Genomic DNA, 27,673 nt, shown 5'->3' on the forward strand with positions numbered 1-27,673 from the left:
TAGTTTAAATATCTTGTAGGTAGTTATTAAATAGTTAAAATAAGTACAAACTTGCCTGTAAAATAAAAATAAACCCTAAGCTAGATACAATGTAACTATTAGTTATATTGTAGCTAGCTTAGGGTTTATTTTATAGGTAAGTATTTAGTTTTAAATAGGAATTATTTAGGTAATGATAGTAATTTGTATTTAGATTTATTTAAATTATATTTAAGTTAGGGGCTGTTAGGGTTAGGGTTAGACTTAGATTTAAGGGTTAATAAATATAATATAGTGGTGGCGACGTTGGGAGCGGCAGATTAGGGGTTAATAAATGTAGGTAGGTTGCGGCAACATTGGGGGAGGGAGATTAGGGGTTAATACATATAATGTAGGTGTCAGCGATGTCCGGAGCGGCAGATTAGGGGTTAATAAGTATAATGTAGGTGTCGGCGATGTCGGGGGTGGCATATTAGGGGTTAATAAATTTAAGATTAGGGATGTTTAGACTCGGGGTTCATGTTAGGGTGTTAGGTGTAAACATAACTTTAGTTTCCCCATATGAATCAATGGGGCTGCGTTACGGAGCTTTATGCTGCTTTTTTGTAGGTGTTAGACTTTTTCTCAGCCGGCTCTCCCCATTGATGTCTATGGGGAAATCGTGCACGAGCACGTACAACCAGCTCATTGCTGACTTAAGCAGCGCTGGTATTGGAGTGCAGTGTGGAGCGCAATTTTGCTCTATGCTCACTTCTTGCCTAATAACGCTGGGTTTGTAAAAACCTGTAATACCAGCGCTACAGGGAAGTGAGCAGTGAGAATAAACTGCACGTTAGCACCGTAAGCTCATAACGCAAAACTCGTAATCTACCCGAAAATTATCCAAAACAATAAAAAGTACTCCTATTCTAATACCCTGTTTAGAAAAAAAAAACAACCCCAAATAAAAAAGCCTAATCTATAATAAACTAACAAGGGCCCTTAAAAGGGCCTTTTGTGGGCCCTTAAAAGGGCCTTTTGTAGGGCGCCACCTACATTATAGCTATGAACCCCTAATCTACTGCCCCTATCATCGCCGACACCTATATTATATTTATTACCCCCTAATCTGCCCCCCAATGTCACTGCCACCTACCTATACTTATTAGCCCCTAATCTGCCGACCGGACCTCGCCGCCACTATAATAAATGTATTACCCCTAGACCAACCGCCGCACTCCCGCCTCACAAACACTATAATAAATTGTATTAACCCCTAATCTGCCCTCCCTAACATCGCCGCCACCTACCTACAATTAGTAACCCCTAATCTCCCGCCTGCAACATCGCCGCTACTATAATAAAGTTATTAACCCCTAAGTCTAACCCTAACCCTAACACCACCTTAAGTTAAATATAATTTTAATTAAACGAAAAAAATTTACTATTATTAAATAAATTATTCCTATTTAAAACTAAATACTTACCTAGAAAATAAACCCTAATATAGCTACAATATAACTAATAGTTACATTGTAGCTATTTTAGGATTTATATTTATTTTACAGGCAAATTTGTATTTATTTTAACTAGGTACAATAGCTATTAAATAGTTAATAACTATTTAATAGCTACCTAGTTAAAATAAGTACAAAATTACCTGTAAAATAAATCCTAACCTAGGTTACAAATACACCTAACACTACACTATCATTAAATTAATTAAATAAATTACCTACAATTAGCTAAACTAAAATACAATTAAATAAACTAATCTATAATACAAAAAAAAACACTAAATTACAGAAAATAAAAAAATATTACAAGAAGTTTAAACTAATTACACCTAATCTAAGCCCCCTAATAAAATAAAAAAGCCCCCTAAAATAATAAAATGCCCTACCCTATTCTAAATTACAAAAGTAATCAGTTCTTTTACCACCCCTTAAAAGGGCTTTTTGTGGGGCATTGCCCCAAAGTAATCAGCTCTTTTACCTGTAAAAAAAAATACAACCCCCCCAACATTAAAATCCAACCACCCACATACCCCTACTCTAACCCACCCAAACCCCCCTTAAAAAACCTAATGCTAACCCCCTGAAGATCTCCCTTCTTTGAGTCGTCTTCACCCTCTCAGCCAATCGGAATTGAAGGCAGGGACGCCATCTTGGATGACGTCACTTAAATGTACCGTCATTGTGTTATAAAACTCCGGATGAAGAGGATGGCTTCGCGTCGGCTCCTGGGAAGATGGCCCCGCTCCGCTCCGGATGGATGAAGATTGAAGACGCCTCCTGGATGAAGACTTCTACCGGATGAAGGACCTACTCTGCGCACCTTGGATGAAGATTTCGGCCCGGTTGGGTGAAGACAACTCAAGGTAGGGAGATCATCAGGGGGTTAGCGTTAGGTTTTTTTTAAGGGAGATTTGGGTGGATTAGAGTAGGGGTATGTGGGTGGTGGGTTTTAATGTTAGGGGGGTTGGTTTTTTTTTTTACAGGTAAAAGAGCTGATTACTTTGGGGCAATGCCCCGCAAAAAGCCCTTTTAAGGCCTGGTAAAAGAGCTGAATACTTTTGTAATTTAGAATAGGGTAGGGTATTTTATTATTTTGGGGGGCTTTTTTATTTTATTAGGGGGCTTAGATTAGGTGCAATTAGTTTAAACTTCTTGTAATATTTTTTTATTTTCTGTAATTTAGTGTTTTTTTTTTTTTTTAACTGCATATATGGTTTTATTGAATAGAAATGTACAGTACATTAGTATCATAGCATCGTAGTAGCATATTATACATTGAACAAATATGTACTAATAGGTAGAGCTCAATAGAAACATACATTTCACTTACTGAGATATTCAAAAACATTTAAGCATGCAAGTCAATAGTAAGCTTATTCATAATAACAGATAAGAAAGAACAGCAAAAAACTGGGCGTTCATTGGCCCTAATAGGAGAACAAGTAAAAGGTGAGCCATCATGGCCCATATAATGATTTTCCAGGAAACTTGATATATAAAGGTCAGACTAAAATACACATCTCCCTCGGAGAGGGGGTAAGGAAAAGGGGATTAGGGCACTGAGGAAAGGGGGAAAGAGAAAAGGAAGAGAGAGAAGAGAGAAAGAGAAAAAAAAAATGGGGAAGGGAGATGGGGTCACATAGACACCCTCCTCAAAATTCGAATGCGAAACAGCGAAGCAGGTAGGTCTTATTTATTAGAACTCAAGCCAGTCAGACCAAGTCTCCCAGTAAGAGTCTAGAGTATTGGTTTCCCCAGCGACATATCTTTCCATGGTTGCGAAGTGATTTATCACATCGCAGACCTCATTTAAGTTTGGGGGTTCAGTCTGCTTCCATTCCTGGGATATACACAGTTTGGTAGCCGCTAAAGAATAGATTAAGAACTTCTTGGCGCTCAGGGAGAAAGACCTCGGGAAAATGTGGAGCAAAGCCATCTTAGGTGTCAAGTGTAAATCTAGGTTTATGGAGCCAAGTAATATTACAACCTCTCTCCATAAAGGAGCAACCTTCGGGCAGTCCCACCATATATGAAGGTCAGAACCTTCAAGATCACACTGTCTCCAGCATTTTCTGGTGGTGGACAGGAACATTGCTGCTACTCGCGTCGGGACTCTGTACCATTTCAACACACCTTTCATATATGTCTCAAAGACTTTGACACAATGAAGCATCTTCTTAGAGAGATTAATTGCATATGCAATGTCACACTCCGAAATGGTTGTATTTAATTCATGACACCAGGCATGTATTTGCCATGGTAAACCAGGCATGTAGTCATTAAGAAGAGTGGCATAGTGAAATGATATGGGTCGGGATCCCATTCCCCCCTGGCACCACCTAGTTTCCCACTTTGTTTTTTCTCGGAGAGATGTCATGGGGAATCCCCTAGCCCTGACAATACTCAGTACTCTGTAGCTCTCAAATCTGAACCACAGCGGGTTTTCCCCACTGGGTCCTACTAATTGTGAAGCAGTTACAAGGGTTCCTGAGTGGTAAAGATCAGAAATCTTAGCAATTTCTTTACTCTTCCAAAAGTCGAAGTGGATCTCCGGTGAGCTCCACAGCAACCCCTTCAGGCTCTGAATAGGGGAAGGGTAGGGTGAAACACCCAACCGGTGACTTAGCTCATACCAGATGCGTAGTGAATGACTTACAATGGGATTGCTGATCTGAGCAGAGAGATTCGCGTGCTTAGGGACCCAGATGGCATCCCACAGGTCTAGGTCTGCCGGTAGGGCTAATTGCTCCAAGTGGTACCAGCCTGGTCTATCTGTCTCTACTCCCCATGCAGAAACATGTGTGAGTCTCATTGCTTCGTAATATAGGTAGATGTTTGGAAACGCAATACCACCCTTAGAAAAGGGTCTCTGAAGAATTTTGTATGCTATTCTGGGAACCTTGTGTCTCCATACATAACGGAAGAAAATTCTGTGGATCTGTTGAAGAATCCGGTGAGGCACATTAAGTGGGAGGCATTGGAAAAGGTGTGACACGTCCCAACCAGGAAATTTCCCGGTGGTCCCACGCCGTTTTCAAAAATCTAATGTAGGCCAGCAGTTTGTCAAAGTTGAGTTTGATCATAGTGTCTACATTGCCGCTAAGCATTACACCCAAATGGGTTAAGTATTCTGTAGACCACTGAAAGTCAAATTTATCTCGCAATACAAGTAGTCGTTCTGTGGAGATGTTCATGGCATATGCTTCAGTCTTAGCTACATTAGATTTGTAGTAACTATACCTGCCAAATTTTTCAATTAGGTCAAAGACCCTCGAAATCGAAGATTCCGGATTAGTCAACAATAGAGTCACGTCATCCACGAAGAGGGCAATCCTTTCCTCGCGTGACAAGTATGGAACTCCAGTAATTTTGTCTGACAGCCAAATCGCCTGGGCAAAGGGTTCCATCACCAAGGGAGAAAATTAAAGGAGAGAGGGGGCACCCTTGCCTGGGGCCATTGGAAATATTTATTACCGGCGAAAAAAACCCTGGACCTCTAATTCGCGCGTGGGGGGATGAGTAGAGGGCCTGAATGGCCAAAATAATTTGAGGAGGAAAATTAAACACTCTGAGAACTTCCCATATGTATTCCTACCGGACCCTGTCGAAAGCTTTTTCGGCATCCAGAGCTAGGGCCACCAGTGGGGTTCCATTCCTAAGGGCATCTGAGAATATCATAATTAAGCATCTTGTGTAGTCTGGACCTTGGTGGCCTTGTGTTTGATTTTTTTGTATTAAAGATTAGTTTATTTAATTGTATTTTAGTTTAGCTAATTGTAGGTAATTTATTTAATTAATTTAATGATAGTGTAGTGTTAGGTGTATTTGTAGCTTAAGTTAGGATTTATTTTACAGGTAATTTTGTACTTATTTTAACTAGGTAGCTATTAAATAGTTATTAACTATTTAATAGCTATTGTACCTAGTTAAAATAAATACAAAGTTGCCTGTAAAATAAATATAAATCCAAAAATAGCTACAATGTAACTATTAGTTATATTGTAACTATATTAGGGTTTATTTTCTAGGTAAGTATTTAGTTTTAAAAAAGGAATAATTTATTTAATAATAGTAAATTTATTTTGTTTAATTAAAATTATATTTAACTTAGGGGGGTGTTAGGGTTAGGGTTAGACTTAGGTTTAGGGATTAATAACTTTATTATAGTAGCGGCGACGTTGCGGACGGGAGATTAGTGGTTAATAATTGTAGGTAGGTGGCGGCGATGTTAGGGAGGGCAGATTAGGGGTTAATAGAATTTATTATAGTGTTTGCGAGGCGGGAGTGCGGCGGTTTAGGGGTTAATTCATTTATTATAGTGGCAGCAAGGTCCGGTCGGCAGATTAGGGGTTAATAAGTGTAGTTAGGTAGCGGCGACGTTGGGGGGGGGCAGATTAGGGGGTAATAAATATAGGTGTCGGCGATGTTAGGGGCAGCAGATTAGGGGTTCATAGCTATAATGTAGGTGGCGGCAGTGTCTGGTCGGCAGATTAGGGGTTAAAAAATTTTATTAGAGGGTTTGCAATGTGGGGGGGCCTCGGTTTAGGGGTACATAGGTAGTTTATGGGTGTTAGTGTACTTTATAGCACAGTAATTAAGAGCTTTATGTTCCGGCGTTAGCCCATAAAACTCTTAACTACTGACTTTTTTTGGCGGCAGGAGTATTGTCGGTAGAGGCTCTACCGCTCACTTCTTCCAAGACTCCAAATACCAGTGTTAGGTAAATCCCATTGAAAAGATAGGATACGCAATTGGCGTAAGGGGATCTGCGGTAGCCTGGAGTTGTGGAAAGAAAGTGAGCGGTAGACCCTTTCCTGCCTGACTCTAAATACCAGCAGGCGTTAAAAAGCAGCGTTAGGACCCCTTAACGCTGCTTTTGACGGCTAACGTCAAACTCTAAATCTAGGCCAAATTATCCAAAATAATGAAAATGATTCATATTTTAATACCCATTTTTTTAAAACACCCCAAAATAAAAGAAACCTAATCTAGAATAAACTACCAATAGCCCTTAAAAGGGCCTTTTGTAGGGCATCGCTCTAAAGATATCAGCTCTTTTTCAAAAAAAATACTAAGACCCACCCCCTAAACCCACAAAATAAAAAAAAAAATATCTAAAAAACCTAATCTTCCCATTGCCCTGAAAAGGGCATTTGTATGGGCATTGCCCTAAAAAGGACATTCAGCTCTTTTAAGAGTGCCCACCCTAATCTAAAAAAAAACACCCCAAAAAACCTTAAAAAAACTTAACACTAACCCCTCTTTAGGTACTCACAGTTGTTGAAGTCCCGCTTGAACGATCTTCATCCCGGCGGCTCCATCTTCATCCAGGCGGCATCTTCATCCAGGTGGCTCCGTCTTCATCCATCACGGGACCAGCATCTTCTTCATCCCTGCGGAGGCAGAACAGTCGATGCGCAGAGGCGGCGGTCCAGGTAAAGGTCCAATGCGGAGGTCCAGGTAAAGGTCCAAGGCGGAGGTCCAAGGCAGAGGTCCATCAATCCGACGTGTTGGTCCTCTTCATGTGATCGTCCGCCGCACACTGAGGATTGAAATGCAAGGTACCCCTTTTATACTGGGAGTACCACTGCATTCCTATTGGCTCAAATAAGCCAATAGGATTTAAGCAGCTCTCATGCTATTGGCTGATTAGAGTTAGTTTTTTTTTATTTTGGAGGGTTGGTTGAGTGGTGGGTTTGAGTTTTGGGGGTAAAAGAGCTGTTTAACTTAGGGCAATGCCCTACAAAAGGGTAGTTTATTGTAGGCTAGGGTTTTTTTTATTTTGGGTGGGCTTTTTATTTTTATAGGGCTATTAGATTAGGTGTAATTCTTTTTATTTTTGATAATTTCTTTTTTTTTTTTCTTCATAATTTAGTGTTTGTTATTTTTTGTAATTTAGTATTTTTTATTTTTTTGTAATTAGATACTTTGTAATTTGTATAGTAGTGTTAGAATTTTTTTAATGTGTATTTTAGTTTTCTTTATTTGGTAGTTGTAATTTTAATATAAAGTTAGGTTAGGCATTAGGTTTAGGGATTACTAGTTTAAATGAGTTTACTGCGATGTGGGGGCTTTTGGTTTAGGGGTTAATAGTTTAATTTAGTATATTTCATTGTGGGGGGCTTCAAGTTTAGGGGTTAATAGTTTAATTTAGTATATTTCATTGTTGGGGGCTTCCGGTTTAGGGGTTAATAGTTTAATTTAGTATATTTCATTGTGGGGGGCTTGCGGTTTAGGGGTTAATTAGGGGTTTATTATAGTGACGGTGGTGTCGGGGAGCGGCGGAATAGGGGTTCATATATTTATTATAGTGTGGGCGATGTTGGGGTGTAGGGGAATAGGGGTTAATAACTTTAATATAGTGGCGGCGATGTCAGGGAGCGGCGGAATAGGGGTTAATAACTTTAATATAGTGTTTGTGATGCGGGAGGGCCTCGGTTTAGGGGTTAATAGGTAGTTTATAGGTGTTAGTGTACTTTGTAACACTTTAGTTATGAGTTTTGTGTAACAGTTTTGTTGCGTAAAACTCATAACTACTGCTCTCAGATGGCAGTACGAATCTTGTCGGTATAGGCTATAGTGCAAGTTTTTTAGCCTCACCGCAAAACTTGTAATGGCTGCGCTATGGAAGTCCCATAAAAAAAACAAATTTTTACGAGTGCAGGACTGACGTTGCGTTACAGGCTAAAAGGCTTGCGGTACAGCTATACCGACGAGACTTGTAATGGCTGCATTGCTGTTTTAACAATGAATTTACAATTATTTCAGCGTTAAAACCCGAACGCACAACTCGTAATCTACCTCAGGGATTTTTGTAGCATGCCCCATAGAAGTCTATGGGGAGAAGGATTTAGCATGGTCATGATATCAGAAGTCCTGAAGTTAGTTCTGAGTCTTTCATTTGTGCATTAACTTTTTACTTTCAACTAGTAATATGCACACTAATCCAGCCGCGCTAATTTTTTACTTTAAGTGTATTTAGCGTTCAAGCAGAAAAAAAATTAGTGCATCACTTATAATCTAGCCAAATATTGGGAACATTTGTGTGTTAAGGAGGATCCTGGGTTGGTAGAGATGTCTCCTGCAGCTAGCATCAGATGGAGAAAGTCACAGGAGGCGAGAGTGGGATTTGTAGAAAGAAATTTGTTTGTATTGTAAGAAAAATTCCACCAAGAGACATTAGACAGAATGTTTGGAACATTTAAAGGGACATTATATTAAAATGACTCAGATAGAGCGTGTTTTAAAACATTTTCCAATTTACTTCTAGTTTTGAAATTGTGCACATTTTCTGGGACACCAGCTACTACTTATCATGTGCAAGAGTACACAGTTTATACAAATGTGAGTTTGTGATTGGCTGATGGCTGACACTTGACACAGGGGGACAGCAAATTGAAGTACATTTTTAAATTTATCAGAAAAAATTAACTGCTCAGTTAAAATTCTGAGTAAGTGCTATTGCATTGTGTTTAATTATGCATTTATTGATTATGCAATCCTTCTGTATTTAATGGTCTTTAAATTAATTTGCAAAAGGCTACAAATAATAGTGACTGCCTTTATATAGCGCCTTGCTTTTGAATGTGGGAGTAACAGTGCTGCCTGTTGTTTTGTGCATTATGTACAGATCAAATATAAAATGATTCTCCATTTTTTGTTTGGTTAAATAATCTCCTACATTGGTCAGATCCTGTGATGCTCCCAGATACTACACAGTAATAAAACTTCAAATTTAGTATATGTGCTGCTTAAACATTTCACAGCAATAAACCTTAACAATGCAGCCCCCCCCCCCCCTTGCAGTAAATCCCCTAAGTGATGTATACCCTATTGCTATTAATTATAACTGTGACCCTCCCCAACCACTGTTAATCCTAGTCATGCCAGACTCTCCTCTACTATTTACCTTAACTGCAAATCTCCCATCACCACTATTAAAGGGACAGTCTACACCAGAATATTTATTGTTTAAAAACATAGATAATCCATTTAGTACCCATTGCCCAGTTTTGCATAACCAACACAGTTATATTAATATATGTTTTACCTCTGTGATTACCTTGTATCTAAGCCTTAGCAGACTGCCTCCTTATCTCAGTGCTTTTGACAGACATGCAGTTTAGCCAATCAGACTCCTAAATAACTCAATGGGAGTGAGCACAATGTTATATATATATATATATATATATATATATATATATATATATATATATATATAACAAACATGAACTAGTACTTTTTATATGTGAAAAGTTCAAAATGCTCTGAGCTAAGAGGCAGTTTTCAACTTTTCAGTAATCAGTTTGAGCCTAGCTAGATTTAGCTTTTCAAAAATACCACCAACAGAACAAAGCAAATTTAATGATAAAAGTAAATTGTTTAATATTGCATGCCCTATCTGAATCATGAAAGTGTAATTTTGACTAGACTGTCCCTTTAAATCTATTAACAGCAAACCCCAACCACTATTAACTCCAACCTGCCTAACCATTATTAACCCTAGCAATTTAACTGCCATTAAAGCAAACTTCACCAGGACCCCTATTGTTAAAATCATCTAACTGGTAACTGATAACCACCAAGATACACACTATAATTTACCCTTCTTATGTTACTAGTCTCTCCCATTAAAAATGAACCCAAGAATAATCCTTCCTGTTCTCCACCCAGTACAAATCTCCTAGCCATCATGTTCAACCCCCAGACCCTAAGACCACTTGTCCTAGAATTCAAGTGGCTCTCAACCCCTAAGTTTCCAGTTACAGGACCCTTCCACAGAAACACCCCAACGTCTAAGACAGGGCCCTCTAGCACCTAAGGAATCCCCTCTTTTAATAGCACTACAAAAAATAAGACCTTACAAACCACAAATAGCGATTCTTTCTACCTGAATCATCCCTATTATTAGCCTCCTTCAGTCTGGCAACAGGTTTCAGACAGTCCTTTTCCTTAGCATAGTAATTTGTAAAAAAAAAAACAAAAAAAAAACGGAAACTCCTCTTTGTTTTCATTTGCTACAGCACCTATACATTGAAACACAATTGAAAGCTATCCAAGTAAGCACAAAGTAATTAAAAAGCAGGCAAAAAAAACAGGCAAAATATCAAGGTTCATATAATATTAAAATATACATTTGGTTGTTCTAGAGCCTTGAAATGTATAGTAACAAAATAAAAAAATAAAAACATATCTAACTAACTTTATATACGGGTTTCAGGGAATTCACCTCAGAAAACGATACTTAACAGTATATAGAAGCAATTGATTATTACAATTCAAGAACTGCTGACAGCTTGTGACTGTTTTTTTTTCTTTTTTTTTAAATTAGAAAAACTGAAATGCATGTAAAGAAACTCTCAATATAATTATGAGTAACTAAATGTTTTATCTATTTCCAGATTTTAATTCCAATGCAAAACTAGGGATGGAACCTTGGAAAATTGGTCTCATCTTTGCAGCTGCATTCATTGCAATAGAAACTATGGTCTTGGTTATCTATTGCTTTGTGTGTAGAAAACGAAGGTACGTTGTTATGAAAACTGTTTATTGCATGTGCATCTTAGTTAAACTAATTGTATAAGTAAGCTAACACTTTAGCAGTTTAAATATGTTTTTTTTTTTTATGGAAAAGCTTACATTATACAAGCTTCTATGAATCACTTTAGTGCAGGTCTCCCATTTTGGACCTAAGAGTTGCCAATGGAGTAACAATCTATTTAATTAAGTATTAAGGGCTAGATTATGAGTGGAGCTCTATTGTTTGCAAGTGAGCGATATCGGGTTTTTGAGGCTGTTTGCATGCAAGTTAAATTCCACCCGTATTACAAGTTGAAAGTAAATATGAACGCTTGAGCACAATCGTGATTTACGCTAGAAAGATTACTGTGACTTCAGAACTCTGGTTAACTGTTATGAGAGTCAAAAAAGTATCACAAAACACACCACAAATACAGTTAAAAGTACAGCTACACTCATAATAACACTATCCAATAAAAAAAATGTTTTAATTTTTTTTTTTTATTGCAATTTTTAAGGGCTCAAAGATATGAGATGTCAGGTTTTTTACATAGGGATCCACAGGAACACATGTGTAAATATATGTATGTATATAAATATATATGCATATGTGTATATGTGTATTTAAATGTGTATATATGTATTTACTGACATATATACACTTATAAATACAGATATACATTTGTATAGAAATACATACATATATCTCATTGCAATCCTGTGTTCCTGTTTGCGCAAGCTGGCAGCTGTTATTTTTTTTTTTTTTTTTCAAAACAAGGATCCATTAAAGTCTATGAGGCCTATTTATCAAATGTCTGTCGGTCCTGATCCGACAGTGCGGATCAGGTCCGACAGACATCGCTGAATGCGGAGAGCAATACGCTCTCTATATTCAGTATTGCACCAGCAGCTCTTGTGAAATGCTGGTGCAACGCCACCCACTGCAGACTCGCGGCCAATCGGCCGCCAGCAGTAGGTGTCAATCAACCTGATCGTACTCGATTGGGTTGAATTGTGGCGATCTCTGTCTGCCTCATCAGAGCAGGCGGACAGGGTTATGGAGCAGCGGTCTTTAGATTGCTGCTTCATAACTGCTATTTCTGGCGAGTCTGAAGACTCGCCAGAAACACGGGCCCTCAAGCTCCATTCAGAGCTTGATAAATGAGCCTCTATGAGGCTGATATATCATCAGTCTGTCCGACAAGATCCTCTTAGCAAGTAATGTCCGACAGACATCGATGAATGCCGACAGCATACGCTGTCGGCATTTATCATTGCACAAGCAGTTCTCGTTTGCAATTTCACTACATCTTTTTTTTGTGCAAGGATGCAATCATGAAAGCACAAATGTTTTATTTGTGACCTGTAATACTTGCACTATTGAGTGCACAATGGCAAAAAAAATTGAGTGCAGATAAAGCACTCGCGGGAGGGCAAATTTGAGCTCCATTCATAATCTAGCCATAAATGTTTAAAAGAATGTTGTTTCTTAGCATCGCCTCACACAACACTTACTTACGTCTGCAACATTGATTTTATGTTGCATGTGCAATTTATTTAGAAGCATTTTGTTTCCCTAAAATTTAATGCACAAAGCTTTAAACTTTAAATGCAACAAATTCTTCACCACAACTCAAACATTGGCAAACTGCTTTGAATTTAGTGATATAAGACTTACAAACAAACCACATAATCTAATTTAGGAGTAAATATTCTGATTAAATAGTTCTTTCAAATTACTTTAAAAAGCCTTTAAAGGAACATTAAACACCTGATGAAAATTGCTGAAACTTACTTTTTCTTTTTAATAAAAATAAAGTACTTACTGCTGTCTATTGTATCTCTTCCTCTTACCCCAAGCTGTTGAAGGAGATTGTTTTGAAATACAGCATGGATCCAGAGCTTAATTCTCCTATGTAAGCTGCCATGTTGTAACTTACGTTACAGGGGCACAATAGTCACATGGGGCATATTTATGAAGCTCCATATGGAGCTTGATGCCCCGTGTTTCCGGCGATTCTTCAGGCTCGCCGAAAACAGAAGTTATGAAGCAGCGTTCTAAAGACCGCTGCTCCATAACTAGTTCACCTGCTCTGAGGCGGCGCACAGAAATCAACCTGATCGAATATGATCGGGTTGATTGGCACCCCCTGCTAGCAGCCTATTGGCCGCGAATCTGCAGGGGGCGGCATTGCATCAGCAGTTCACAAAATGCTGCCGGCATTTATTGATGTGCAGCGGACATGATCCTCTATATCGGATCATGTCTGCTCGCACTATAGTAAATAGGCCCCATAGTCATGATGCAGTCACGTGGCACACACACCATATTGTCTGTTACATATATAGTACTATTTAGAGGAATCCCATCTGCCGGCAGTGTGTGAGTAGCAGTGTCTGAAGGCACAAATTTATTTCTCAGTCAGGGTATACATATATTTAATTTACCAGTCTATGTATATAATACACATTATGCAGCAGGATTTAAATAAAATGCTTATAAGTAGGGTGCTTCTGTTTTTAACTCCACCCACAGTTTAATTTTTTCCAAACTGCCCACGAGTTTTATGATAGCCGTTTTCTGTGCACGGCTAAGTTCAGGCAAAATTATCAATCATGGTCAATTACTGACATGCTACGGGAGGGGGAGAGGGAGGAGGAAGCTCTCATGGCACTGCATATACTTTGTGCAGATGTTTTCTGCTCTTTATCACCTTTCCTCCTGTTAATATAAATCCCTAAGGGCTGACACCCAGCTTAGTGATTGTTTAGCAAGGATCATATGCATTATTTAGCAGTGTGATCTGCTGCTACTACACCCTCTGCCGAAACACAGTCCGTGAGAGTTTCCTCCTCCCTCTCCCCCTCCCATAGCATGTCAGTAATTGACAATGATTGATAATTTTGCCTGAACTTAAACGTGCACAGAAAACAGCTATCATAAAACTTGTGGGCAGTTTTGAAAAACATAAAAACAGAAGCACCTTACTTTTAAGCATTTTATTTAAATCCTGCTGTATAATGTGTATTATATACATAGACTGGTAAATTTAATATATGTATACCCTGATTGAGAAATAAATATGTGCCTTCAGACACTGCTAGTCTGCTACTCACACGCTGCAGGCAGATGGGATTCCTCTGTCTAAGTAGTACTATATACAGTATGTAACAGACAATATGGTCTGTGTGTCACGTGACTGCATCATGACCATGTGACTACTGTGCTCCTTTAATTTACGTTACAAAATGGCAGCTTACATAGGAAATCAAGCACTGAATCAATGCTGCAATTCAAAACAATCTCCTTGAACAGTTTGGGGTAAGAGGAACAGATAAAATAGACAGCAGTGATTATTTTATTTTTATTAATCAGAAAAAGTAGGTTTTGGGGATTATTAGAAGGCAGGTGTTAAGGGTCCCTTTAATAGTAAATGTTGTAGAAAAATAAAAATCAGGATTAGAAATATGCCAGTTGGAAAATGTATTTGAATTATGTAACTTCTGAATTTTCAGCAACAAACTGGCATAAAGTAACCATTCTGGAACCCCTCAAAATGCAGGGAAATTGTAATGGTTGTTAGGCAATGCTGCAGCTCTTTCTGGCATCCAAGAGGTTAATCAGCTCAGCTCGCTAAAAAAGTTAAATCAATAACGCTTTTATTTTTTCCTTCATATTATCAGGCCCATTTATCAAGCTCCATACGGAGCTTGAAGGGCCGTGTTTCTGGTGAGTCTTCAGACTCGCCAGAAACACAACTTATGAAGCAGCGGTCTAAAGACCGCTGCTCCATAACCCTGTCCGCCTGCTCTGAGCAGGCGGACAGGAATCGCCGGAAATCAACCCGATCGAATACGATCGGGTTGATTGACACCTCCCTGCTGGCGGCCAATTGGCCGCGAGTCAGCAGGGAGCGGCGTTGCACCAGCAGCTCTTGTGAGCTGCTGGTGCAATGTTAAATGCGGAGAGCGTATTGCTCTCCGCATTTAGCGAGGTCTTGCGGACCTGATCCGCAGTGTCGGATCAGGTCCGCAAGCCCTTTGATAAATGGGCCCCTATCAGTTCAAAGTAATATATAAGCGCTTGAACAAAAGTGTAGAGTGTGCTAGCATCTGGGTATCTGCTAGAGTGGATGATCTAAATCCCCCAGTTAATAGTGATATCTATGGGAGGGCGCTGAAAAACTCTTGTTGGCTATCACTCGAGCAATAAGCTGAAGGCGCTAAGCAGAAGGTATGCTAAACCTAAGGTCAAATAGTTGAATTCTTCACTGACTCTTAAACTATGATTTTCTATTGAAATATATGTTTAAAACACTGCACACATATACACATACATATACACATATATCTAGACATGAGCCCTTCCCAGTTCAGCACCTTAGAAGAAAGTGACAGTACAGCGCCTACAGTCAGAGAAACTCACAAGCTCCCAAAACAGATTCCCTAAAAATCTAGATGCTTAAAATTATATAGAAAAAGGGGGCCTAAGTGTGAACATAAATATAAAATATATAATATAATCCAACTCTTAGAGTTAAATGTTATAACTGTATAAAATGCTATAACTGTATAAAAAGTAACATTTATTTAGACATCAAAATAAATTTAAAAATGTAAACAACATAATAGGGTACCCTATAAAAATAGCAATATTATAATAACTATATTAAAAACAGTGATGTTGAAAAACAGAACGGGAGAATCCTACTGTGTTAGACGTATATAAACAGTGTGTTCTAACTGTCCAGATAATGAAATAAAGTCCAAAAGATTCCCATATATTATGTCCAACAGAGAAAGTCCAAGAAAAAAAGAAAAAACAAGTGGATGAAGTGACCGTGGTATATCCCAAATGTGTACAGATAAAAAAATGTTCAATTTATGACAATAATACCAAAAGTGAAGATATATCCCTTGTGGTGTGTATATTTTCAATTATAACTCATCTTTTTAGAAGAAAAATTAGAATAAAAAAATTTAAAAAAATTAAAAAAGTGAAAAAATAAATAAAAATTAAATCCAGATTTGGATACCTATGGATAAAAATACACAAAATAGTGCAATAACGCTAAAAATTCAAGTGATAGGTGATTAAAATAGAGCTCACCATATAGGAAACTTGAGCAATGCCTTCCTCAGAGCGTTTTGGCCCTGGCATGGGCCTTTCTCAAGATGACTAATGCTCAAGAATCCTGAGCTTAAATGACTTTTACTAGCCAATCAGGCTGATAGCTTTTTCCCGCCAAAAGCGTAAACTTACCATGACTGGAATAGTGTTAGAAAATAGTTTGCCCATTTCTGACCTTTCAATCTTAAATGGTGGAGTATATCTTTGCATATAATGCCCTTAGATAAAATGGCTGCAATTGCCGGCGGATATGGATGTCTACATGGATCGTGTGTCACACGTGACGTCACCTCCACCTCCAGATCGGCTCATCTATCATGACATCACTTCCTCTACGGGTCTGAGGCCTACTGGGATGTTGTAGTCATATGTCATTTGATTAACTTTATTGAAATCTAATAAGTAAGGGGGATAGTTAGAGCATATAATGATTACCCTCTGTTATGATTCCAGGTATTGGAAAAGCATACATTAGGTGAATCCGGGTATTGAAAAACATACATAAATAAAATTTTATACAATCAATAGGCATGGTTTAGGTTCTAAATATTTATTGAGACTAATGTATTTATAGTCAAATGTAAATGAGTGTAAAAATAGGAAAATATGTAGACATAAAACCCAACTTAAAAATGGAATGTTAGAAATATATTCATAAAATGCTTGAGTTTCCCAAAGAAATCGTACAAGCACCTTGGGAAACTCGAGAATTTTATGAATATATTTCTAACATTCCATTTTTAAGTTGGGTTTTATGTCTATATTTTTTCCTTTTCTACACTCATTTACATTTGACTATAAATACATAAGTCCCATTAAATATTTAGAACCTAAACTATGCCAATTGATTGTATAAAATGTAATTTATGTGGTATGCTTTTCAATACCTGGAATCATAACAGAGGGTAATCATTATATGCTCTAACTATCCCCCTTACGTATTAGATTTCAATAAAGTTATCTATATGACATATGACTACACATCCCAGGAGGCCGGATTGCTAGTAAAAGTCATTTAAGCTCAGGATTCTTGAGCATTAGTCATCTTGAGAAAGGCCCATGACAGGGCCAAAAAGCTTTGAGGAAGGCATTGCTCAAGTTTCCTATATGGTGAGCTCTATTTCAATCACATATCACTTGAATTTTTAGCATTATTGCACTATTTTGCGTATTTTCTCCATAGGTATCCGATTCTAGAATTTTTTCAATTTATTTTTTCATTTTCTTTTCATTTTTTTATTCTAATTTTTCTTCTACAAAGATGAGTTGTAATAGAAAATCTACACACCACGAGGGTCATACCTTCACTTTTGGTGCTATTGTCATAAAAAAAATTTTTTTATCTGTACACATTTGGGATATACCACGGTCACTTAATCCAATTGTTTTTTCTTTTTATCTTGGACTTTCACTGTTGGACATAATATATGGGAATCTTTTGGACTTTATATCATTATCTTGACGGTTAAAACACAAGATTTTATATGTCTAACACAGAAGGATCCTCTTGTTCTCTTTCCATACCAGTCCAGCACCTTGTCATATACCATATCCCTTTAAATCACTGTTAAAACATGTATTTCAATAATAAACCATATTTTACATGTACTTTGTATAAATATGAGTGAAATACTTTATTTTAATATATTAATATATTAATATATTATACATGTGTTTTATTATGCATATATTCAAGTTTTAAAACTTTATCTTCAGGTCTCTGGTAAACCTTTTTTACAATCTACTTGTAATACGAGATTGTGCGCTATTTTTAGAGCAAGGTCACACTAAGGATAATGTACACAGCACAATTAGTTACTCTCTTCTTGTAATCTAGCACTAACTGTTTTAAAAATGCAAGAGTAAAGCTGTAGGTTTTTCAATCAGCACAAACAAGCACAAGAATTGTATTGAAATGCCAGAGAAACATGGATCTATAATAAATTATGATGTAATAATCGCTGTGACAGAAATGTTGTCATATATGAAACATTTCTTATTTTAGCACAGGGGTGGTCAACCTTGGCATTCCAGAGGTTTTGGAACTACATTTCCCATAATGCTGAGCCAGCTTGCTTTCCCAGTCAAAGTGTCTAAACATCATGGGAAATGCTGGCTCAGCATCATGGGAAATGCTGGCTCAGCATCATGGGAAATGTAGTTTCAAAACCTCTGGAGTGCCAAGGTTGATAACCCCTGATTTAGCACTTAGTAATCATGAAAGTCATCTTAACCATTGTAACTTTGCACATTTATATTTAACATAGGACAAAATACTAAATGAGTCTTTTACTATTACTGGTTCAGTGTTACACCAAATTCTGTGAAAAAAATAAACTTTTGTTACCATGTGCCTTCTCCCTAATTTATCACAATCAATTAGGTAATTTTAATCTGCCAATAGAAATTACATGGATCTTAAAATGTATGGTTTCCTCCATGTGATCATTAAGATCATATAAAAGGTTTGTTTGAATGCAGCTGCATTTATTAAAAAATGAAAGTCCACAACTCTCTTACTATAACAATCCTAACTACATCCAACTGCTAACATCACAATAAACACTACACCACTTATTCAAATAAGGCTTAACCACAGACTACAGCACCACAATAACCCCTTCCAATTCTTACCTCTATAAATAAATACCTACAAAGGGCCAGATTACTAGTGGAGCGCTAACAGTTACACATCCGTGATAAGGGGTTTATTGCTGGTTTTTGCACTTGTCAGGTTTACCGCTGGTATAATAAGTTGCTCTATTGACTTCAATGGGGGAATACATGAACGTGCGTGATATTCTGAGGTCTGCTTTTTGCTCTTGTCGGGTTTGCGAAAGAGTGAAAACTCGATGAGCGCAAAAAGCTTACTTCTAGTGCACTTAACGCTTGAGCGGGAGCATTAAATAGTGCTACACTTGTAATCTGGCTCAAAGCCTTTTAAAATAATTAACCATAACTGTGACCCCGCAAATGAAATTAATTACATCTGACTACTAGTCTTACAACTGATACCTTATACTCAGACCTCAATTGCTTATTAAATTTTACCCACACCAGCACCTGCAATAGTCCCTTCCTTTACTAACTTCAGTCATGTTGTGGCACCATCAATGCTCCTACTGCCAGTGCCTTTACCAGTGCTTTAACATAGTATAACCACCCCTATACACAATCCCGCCAAGGACCCCTACCACCTATAATTTCACCAGTGGACCCCACCATGCATAGTGATTCTCCCCTACATAACTCCCATTTGAAACCCAAGGTCCCACACCCCAAACTAACCAGCACCCATTAGCAAATCTTCAGAACCACCTTACTGTGTTATTAAATAGCACCCAAGGCCTTTTAAATAAATAAGTCTTAAGAACATAACACCCCACTTAAAACTAAGTCCAAGGACTTTCAAGTAAAATAAAAAAACCTAACTCACTCAATAACTAACTCAATAATAGCTCAAACAGCAATCAAGAATCATATTCCATGACCCCCAGTATTAAGATCCCCCCAAAGTCCTACCTTAATAAAGGCTTCAGCTAGTTCTGGTATAAAAACAAAAATAAAAGACAGTGCATAAAAGCAGTGAATAAGTCTCTGTGAAATAAACACTTCTGCTTGTTTGAACTGCGGTAGCCGCTTCACTGAAATCAGTTGTATAAATCTCTCCAAATGAAAACAATAAGTCCTAAAATAAGCACAAGCAGAACCTTGATTCAATTTAACATTTAGTTAAAATTCTATATTAAAAAAAAAAAACAAATTATCCTGGAAAACACGTTCTGATTGTAAAAGTTTTTGCACATTATTTTAATTATCAAGTAAGTGCAATTTTAACTTGTTTTTACATTTGTAAATAAATGTTACCTTGAATCAAGGATGGACTTGTGCTTCTTTTAGTACTAATTATTTCCTCATTTCTGTGTTTATTCTCAATAATTCACAGAGATCCCATAGTAATTTGCTTACCAGCATCAGCTTATACTACGTATAAGAAAAATGCTATTTAGATTTGATCAATTTACAATCAGTTTACTGCTGACTTAACTTGAAAACAAGGCAACTGTAAAGGAAAAGGTGGTTCTGTAGTAGAGTCATAATCACACATGCACACACACCCAAACAAGTACAAAATAATATGTAACTGAATAAAATTGTCATTCATATTGTTGAAGAAGGTATTATTACTGTTAGTAGTGGTATAGTGCACAAGTTATAACCAAGTCTCTTTAAACATACTGCATCCAAACCAGGAAGTCAGTCAATAATGTCCAAGGGCCACATTGCAATATACTCACACTTATGAAAAAGATAACACCTCATAACAAAATTAGATTACAATAACATATGTACATTAGTTACTGTGAATTAATTTAAAGGGACACTGAACCCAATTTTTTTTTCTTTCATGATTCAGATAGAGCATGACATTTTAAGCAACTTTCTAATTTACTCCTATTATCAATTGTTCTTCGTTCTCTTTCTATCTTTATTTTAAAAGAAGCAATGTAAATCTTAGCAGCCTGCCTATTTTAGGTTCAGCCCCATGGATATTGCTTGCTTATTGGAGGCTTACATTTACCCACCAATAAGTAAGCATAACCCAGATTCTCAACCAAAAATGGGCTGGCTCCTATGCTTCACATTCCTGCTTTTTAAATAAAGATAGCAAGAGAACAAAGAAAAATTGATAATAGGAGTAAATTATAAAATTCCTTAAAATTGCATGCTTTATCTGAATCATGAAAGGAAAATTTTGGGTTTAGTGTCCCTTTAAATAAATTAATTCATTTGTATATACTACTCACATTTTTAAAATTTGATACAAATACATATTGAAATTAAGGGACTGATGATCTATAGCTCTCCGCTTATGTGAGATGATCTAAAATGATCCTTCAGCACTGCAATATCCCTAGTGAAATTCTTAAAAGACAGATTTACTTCTTTATTCCCAGCATTTCTGTATGTGAAGGAGAGACAAGCCTAGTGCAATATAGCACTTCATGACATGACAGTTCTGCTGCATTTACACTGTGTGCTTTGTATTTATATTACTTTAAACTTCAGATTACATTTTATTAATTTAAACTTTGCATTTTCTATTTTGAATTTTATTTTGTATAGAGCAGAGCATTTAGAATTGTGATTATACACATTATATATATATATATATATATATATATATATATATATATATATATATATATGTATGTGTGTGTGTGTGTGTGTGTGTGTGTGTCTTTTACAAATTACATGGCACTTTGTATTTATTCTAGCTAAACTAAAACTGAAAAGCTGACAGCTTCAGTTTTCCATAGAGCTTCCTTACTCTCTATGGGCCCAATAAGCAAAAATCCTCTATTTTAGAGGGAAATTATAGTGCAGACTTTACAGGGGCTGAACTTACTGAATTCTGTTAGAAAAGGGCTTAACCTGGAAGTCCCAGAAAGATGAGAGTTGCCTTCCATAGTTGTAAATTAAGCTCTTTTGTATACAGAACTTCACAGCGGAAAGGGAAAGTACCTGGAGAACACCTGGGCTGATATAAAGGCTCAGTTTGCAACAATTGCAGATTAAACTGACATGTTTTCACTACAATTTAAATGTATTTTGCCTATAGTTCAGTATATATTACTTTTAAATCAGTGAGACCAGTTTGTTTAAAATGCTTACAGCATTTCACAAGGCTTGTGAGAGAGCTTCAGACATATACTGGGAACTCCCCTGTTCAACCCACTTTCAGAAGCTGTCTTTTATTTTACAATAGTTAAAATACAAAGCCCAATATAAGGTTTAAAATATATAAAGAAATATACAAAGTATGATCCTAACCCAGAAACTTCCAAAACATAATCAGAATTTGTAAAATCACTGCTGGATCTAAATGTAAATGAATTAAAATAGAAAATAGAAAGTGCAAATCTTATATGTTATAATGCTGAAAGGACCCAATCTGATGATTCAAGTAATTTAAAATACAATGCACAAAGTATAAGTGTAACAAAACTCTCATATCATGCAGTGCTATATTGCACTGAGTTTGATACAGAGAAAAGAGGGCGCTGGAGAGTTCCGCCCTTTTGATTTGACCATTCAGATAGTTCATCCCCTGTGAAGTCTGCACTACAATTTACAATTTCTCTCCAAGCAGGAGAATCTTTGATCATCAGGCCCTAGCTTAGAAGTGTAGAACTGTTTTTTGTTTTTGTTTTTTATTAAACATTATTGATGTCTGTTTTCTACTCAGTGGTGCTGTGAGCTACAAAAACAAAAACACTTTCATAGTCGGATCTGGCCCACAGACCATAAGTCGGGTGACTATGATCTAAACCCAATTTATTATTCTAAAAAAAACATTTTGTGTTATCTATTTTGATATAAGATTTATAAAATATATTGGGCTAGATTACAAGTGGAGTTCTAAATTATCACGCTCCCGCAAACGGGCAAATTTGGGAGCATGATAATTAACCAGTTATTACAAGTGGCTGTTTATTGCTATCATGAGCTTGCCATAGCAATTAGTGCTCAAAAAATTAACCAGAGATCTGATCTCTAGTTAAAGGGCCACTGTAAGTAAATATTTTCTATGCCTGTTACTAGCTAACTACCCCAAATACGCTTTTTATCAATAGCATTTCATTAACATATCTCTACTGTATAGCAGAAATCTTGTCTGCAAATTTAATTGTTTTCCAAACCCACTCCGTGGGTATCCTTTGCTCTGTACCAATCCGTTTACAATACCTAGGTTTCAAAATGGCGCTTTAAACACAATTTCATTGGTTTAAGTATTTTGAACACGCAGTGCTGAAAATAGTGGGCAGGATAACGTGACATCATCGGCAAATAAAAGATATAACTTTTATAACGTTATGAAACTTCGTTTTGGAGAAAATATAGGTCAGTAGGTTTTAATTAATGTTTATTAACTTTAATATGTTAGTTGTTTGGCTTAAAAATTATAACAGAAAGTAATCCTTTAATTTTCTAAAAGTGCCCAAATTATCTCAAAATAGAGGGCATTATAATTTTTTGTTAAAAAAAAATCTAGCATTCACTTTTAATTAAAAATAACGGCACTAGGCAGTTTTGTGGCTTTAAAGTTGGTGGGAGTGGGGCACTGGAAAGTGCCTATACATTACAGTCTATGGGAACTGTGTGTTCTCATAGACTGCAATGTAAAAATATATGTACATGCTTAGATACATATATATTTATGTACACATATTAACACATAAATATATATGTATTCAAACATATATATTTACAATATGCTGCCCATCACTGCTCTACTTACCTCCTTTGCTGCGCAAGGTTCGCATTGCAATGTACTTGTAATACCAGCGCTCCACTTGTAATCTAGCCCTTTGCTGTTTAACATAGTGTTTTGTTCCTCTTTACTATTACTCACTGTAAGTATAATGGTTAAGTTAACCGCTGCAGCATTATAAATAATAGGATAACACAATAATGAACTCTAATAACTGTGAAAAATACATTTTATTATGTGTTGCTGGTCATTAAATAAGTTTACATAACCATGACCAATATGTGTAACAAATATATCAGGGAGGTTCCAACTTTTAAGAAGCCTTATACAAATGCCCTCTTTACTCACAAGATGGGTGAGTACGTTTTTGCCACATATATATTAATAATGTCTTAATCATTGTACTCTGTCACATTTTTATTTCATTACACAGGCATGTTTGTCAAGTTCTATATATGTTCTATTATAAACAGGAAAACAAAATTTAATAGAATGCCATTTATAGCTATAGTAAAATTATAAACCATAGTTAAGTGGTTTAAAGGTAACCCTAATATGTTCGAATGTTACATATGCATTATTGTGAATTAACAAAAAAGGAATGAAACTTATTTAGCAGATTGTAGATCAAATATTTTATGGAAATAAATAAAAGTTTTTCCCTCTAATCATATAGTAATATTGGTGCTAATACCATTTATCATTATTTATAATGTTTTCATTGTTCAGGCTCAAAATACAAGTAAAAGGTAATTGTCTTTATCAAGCGCAAGCTAGGATTGTGTACACTAAAGTTATTCATGCAAGGTTGTGAAGATGCCTAAAGCAACTTTAGTGCACTAGTTCCCTCAAATAACTGATTTGTGTTATAGAATGTGCTAAAAGTATTCCTATTCCGCATAAGGATGCAGAAATCCATTCTAGCATGCTTCTGGTGAACTGCTTGTGCAATGCCACCCCCTGCAGATTGGCCGCTAGCAGGGGGTGTCAATCAACCCGATCGTATAGGATCTGGCGGATTGCCAACCGCAGCCTCAGAGGCAGCGGATCAGTTATGGAGCAGCGTTCTTAAGACCGCTGCTTCATAACTGCTGTTTCTGCTGAGCCTAAAGGCTCTTGAGCAAACAGGGGCATCAGGGGCCAATCGGCCCTTGATAAATCGGCCCCATAGGTTTACGGCACACACTTCACACACATACAAACTCTTGGCCCATCACCTTACCACCCTCTTTGTTATATACCTTATCCACATTCTCAACACCTAATCTTTTATTGCCAGGGTTTCATAGATAATTTAATACCAAAAGTGGTAAAAAGCAAACCTCTCACCATCAGTAAAGCATCACTGGATCTAAATATTTTAAAGGTGCCAGGAACTCTTAATTACAGTAAATGAGGCATCATCAAATAACGTTGAAGCTGTCAGATAATCACCTTTGATTTTGAGAATGTAGGGGAAGTGCTATGACTTTGACATCTGATTTGAAATAGAATATTCCTCCTTCAGCGAGATGCTTCAGGATTTTTCTACTTAGCATTGCAAATGTGTTTCAGTGGTTAATTTAACTATCAGTTATTTGTCGGAATTAACAAAAAAGAATTCCTCTTATAAAATTAAAGGAATATTACAATATTAGTAGTCTGTGCAGTACTTTGTTCTCCTCTCTAGCTGTCAAGAAATTAACTCTGTGTTATCCATCCTAAGATTGGAGACCACAAAATGTCCCCTCCATTTCATTCTACTTGGCCCTTCACATCCCACTGCCCATTTGTGTCACACACCTTCCTCATGTCCAATGAAGCTGGTTCAGCCCTGATTTATCTGTTTTGCATTTAAGTAAAATTGTTTCATGTCACTAATACATTGCTTATATATTCTATGACATAGAGTAAGTGCTTAAACCTAATTACAAGCACTGATGTAATGTTTTGGGCAATATCTATATTGTTGGTCTTCACAGACTATGGAGTAACTGTGTTAAAATGAGAATTGCCCTATACATTGCAGGCTTATTTGTTCATGCTTTTAACTGCATTTTATAACCACTGTTTCTAAACAGTGGTTAAAACTCCCACCAGACTCATCCGACTCGGGTGATTGACAAGCGCTGCTGTAACTCAATTGGTTGAACAAGAGCTGGGGGAATGGCATTGCATTTTTAAAAGCTGGAGACCCTTGTATTAAATAGATAACAACTTCTTAATGCTGATGTCAATCTTGAATATGTTAATTCCTAATCTGGTAAATATTATTTGAATTTAGGAGAGCAATTTTAGCAAAGAACCGTGAGCAAGATAGTGAAGCTGGCGATACAATCAATGTGGAGTCTAATGATAATACTTTAACAGGCCAGGAAGGGACCATTAATGGGTGAGTATTGTAATAAATGTAATTCCTAAACTTGCAGTCACATTGAAGATATTGTAAAAGTCATATTTAATTGCTTCCTAACAGAATATAGTTGTTCTCTAGAGCATTCCTGTTTTGTAAGAATCTGATTCAATCAGCCAATCATATTTTTCCTACCTTAATTCCGATTGGAATTGGAATTCGAGGGACGCCATCTTGGATGACGTCATTTAAAGGAACCGTCATTCGTCGTCTAGTCGTCGGGGAAGAAGGATGTTCCGCGCCGGAGGTCTTGAAGATGGAGCCGCTCCTCGTCGGATGGATGAAGGTAGAAGATGCCGCTTGGATGAAGATGTCTGCCGGTCCGGATGTCCTCTTCTGCCCGGATAGGATGAAGACTTCTGCCGCTCCGGCTGGGTGAACACGGCTCAAGGTAGGATGATCTTCAGGGGGGTAGTGTTAGGTTTATTTAAGGGGGGTTTGGGTTAGAGTAGGTGTATGTGGGTGGTGGGTTTTAATGTTAAGGGGGTGTATTTTTTTTCAAAGGCAAAAGAACTGATTACTTAGGGGCATGCCCCGCAAAAAGCCCTTTTAAGGGCTGGTAAAAGAGCTGGTTACTTTTTAATTTAGAATAGGGTAGGGACCTTTATTATTTTGGGGGGATTTTTTATTTTATTAGGGGGCTTAGAGTAGGTGTAATTAGCCTAATATTCTTATAATTTTTTTTATTTTTTGTAATTTAGTGTTTGTTTGTTTTTTGTAATTTAGTTTAGTTTATTTAATTGTATGTAATTGTAGGTAATTTATTTTATTAATTTATTGATAGTGTAGTGTTAGGTTTAATTGTAACTTTGGTTAGGATTTATTTCACAGGTAATTTTGTAATTATTTTAACTAGGTAGCTATTAAATAGTTAATAAGTGTTTAATAGCTATTGTACCTAGTTAAAATAAAAATACAAAGTTGCCTGTAAAATAAATATAAATCCTAAAATATCTACAATATAATTATTCATTATATTGTAGATATATTAGGGTTTATTTTACAGGTAAGTATTTAGTTTTAAATAGGAATACTTTAGTTAATAAGATTTAATTTATTTCGTTAGATTAAAATTATATTTAATTTAGGGGGGTGTTAGGATTAGGGTTAGATTTAGCTTTAGGGGTTAATACATTTATTAGAGTAGCGGCAAGGTCCGGTCGGCAGATTAGGGGTTAATACTTGAAGTTAGGTGGCGGCGACGTTGGGGGGGGCAGATTAGGGGTTAATACTATTTATTATAGGGTTTGCGAGGCGGGAGTGCGGCGGTTTAGGGGTTAATAACTTTATTAGAGTAGCGTCGAGGTCCGGTCGGCAGATTAGGGGTTAATAAGTGTAGGTAAGGTAGCGGCGACGTTAGGGGGGCAGATTAGGGGTTAATAAATATTATGTAGGTGTCAGCGATGTTAGGGGTAGCAGATTAGGGGTTCATAGGGATAATGTAGGTGGTGGCGGTGTGCGGTCGGCAGATTAGGGGTTAAAAATATTTATTATAGTGGTGGCGATGTGGGGAGACCTCGGTTTAGGGGTATATAGGTAGTTTATGGGTGTTAGTGTACTTTATAGCACAGTAGTTAAGAGCTTTATAAACCGGCGTTAGCCCAGAAAGCTCTTCACTACTGACTTTTTTTTGCGGCTGGAGTCTTGTCGGTAGAAGCTCTACTGCTCACTTCAGCCAAGACTCTAAATACCAGCGTTAGGAAGAACCCATTGAAAAGATAGGATACGCAATTGGCGTAAGGGTATCTGCGGTATGGAAAAGTTGCGGCTTGAAAGTGAGCGGTAGACCCTTTCCTGGCTGACTCTAAATACCAGCAGGCGGCCAAAAGCAGCGTTAGTACCCCTTAACGCTGCTTTTGACGGCTAACGCAGAACTCTAA

At 37.0% G+C, this 27,673-nt stretch overlaps 1 protein-coding gene across 2 annotated transcripts in view; it reads left to right on the top strand.

Annotated features, from left to right (window-relative positions):
* The window catches only part of LOC128649350 (uncharacterized), a 77,881-nt gene that overhangs the window by 24,344 nt on the left and 25,864 nt on the right, over positions 1-27,673 (top strand). For both annotated transcript variants that reach the window (XM_053702568.1, XM_053702569.1), the window contains exons 4-5: positions 10,877-11,000; positions 25,665-25,772. In XM_053702568.1, the coding sequence (XP_053558543.1) occupies positions 10,877-11,000; positions 25,665-25,772 (232 nt within the window). The remainder of the gene's footprint in view (positions 1-10,876; positions 11,001-25,664; positions 25,773-27,673) is intronic.

Source organism: Bombina bombina, chromosome 2 (assembly GCF_027579735.1).
Source record: "Bombina bombina isolate aBomBom1 chromosome 2, aBomBom1.pri, whole genome shotgun sequence".
NCBI lineage: Eukaryota > Metazoa > Chordata > Amphibia > Anura > Bombinatoridae > Bombina > Bombina bombina.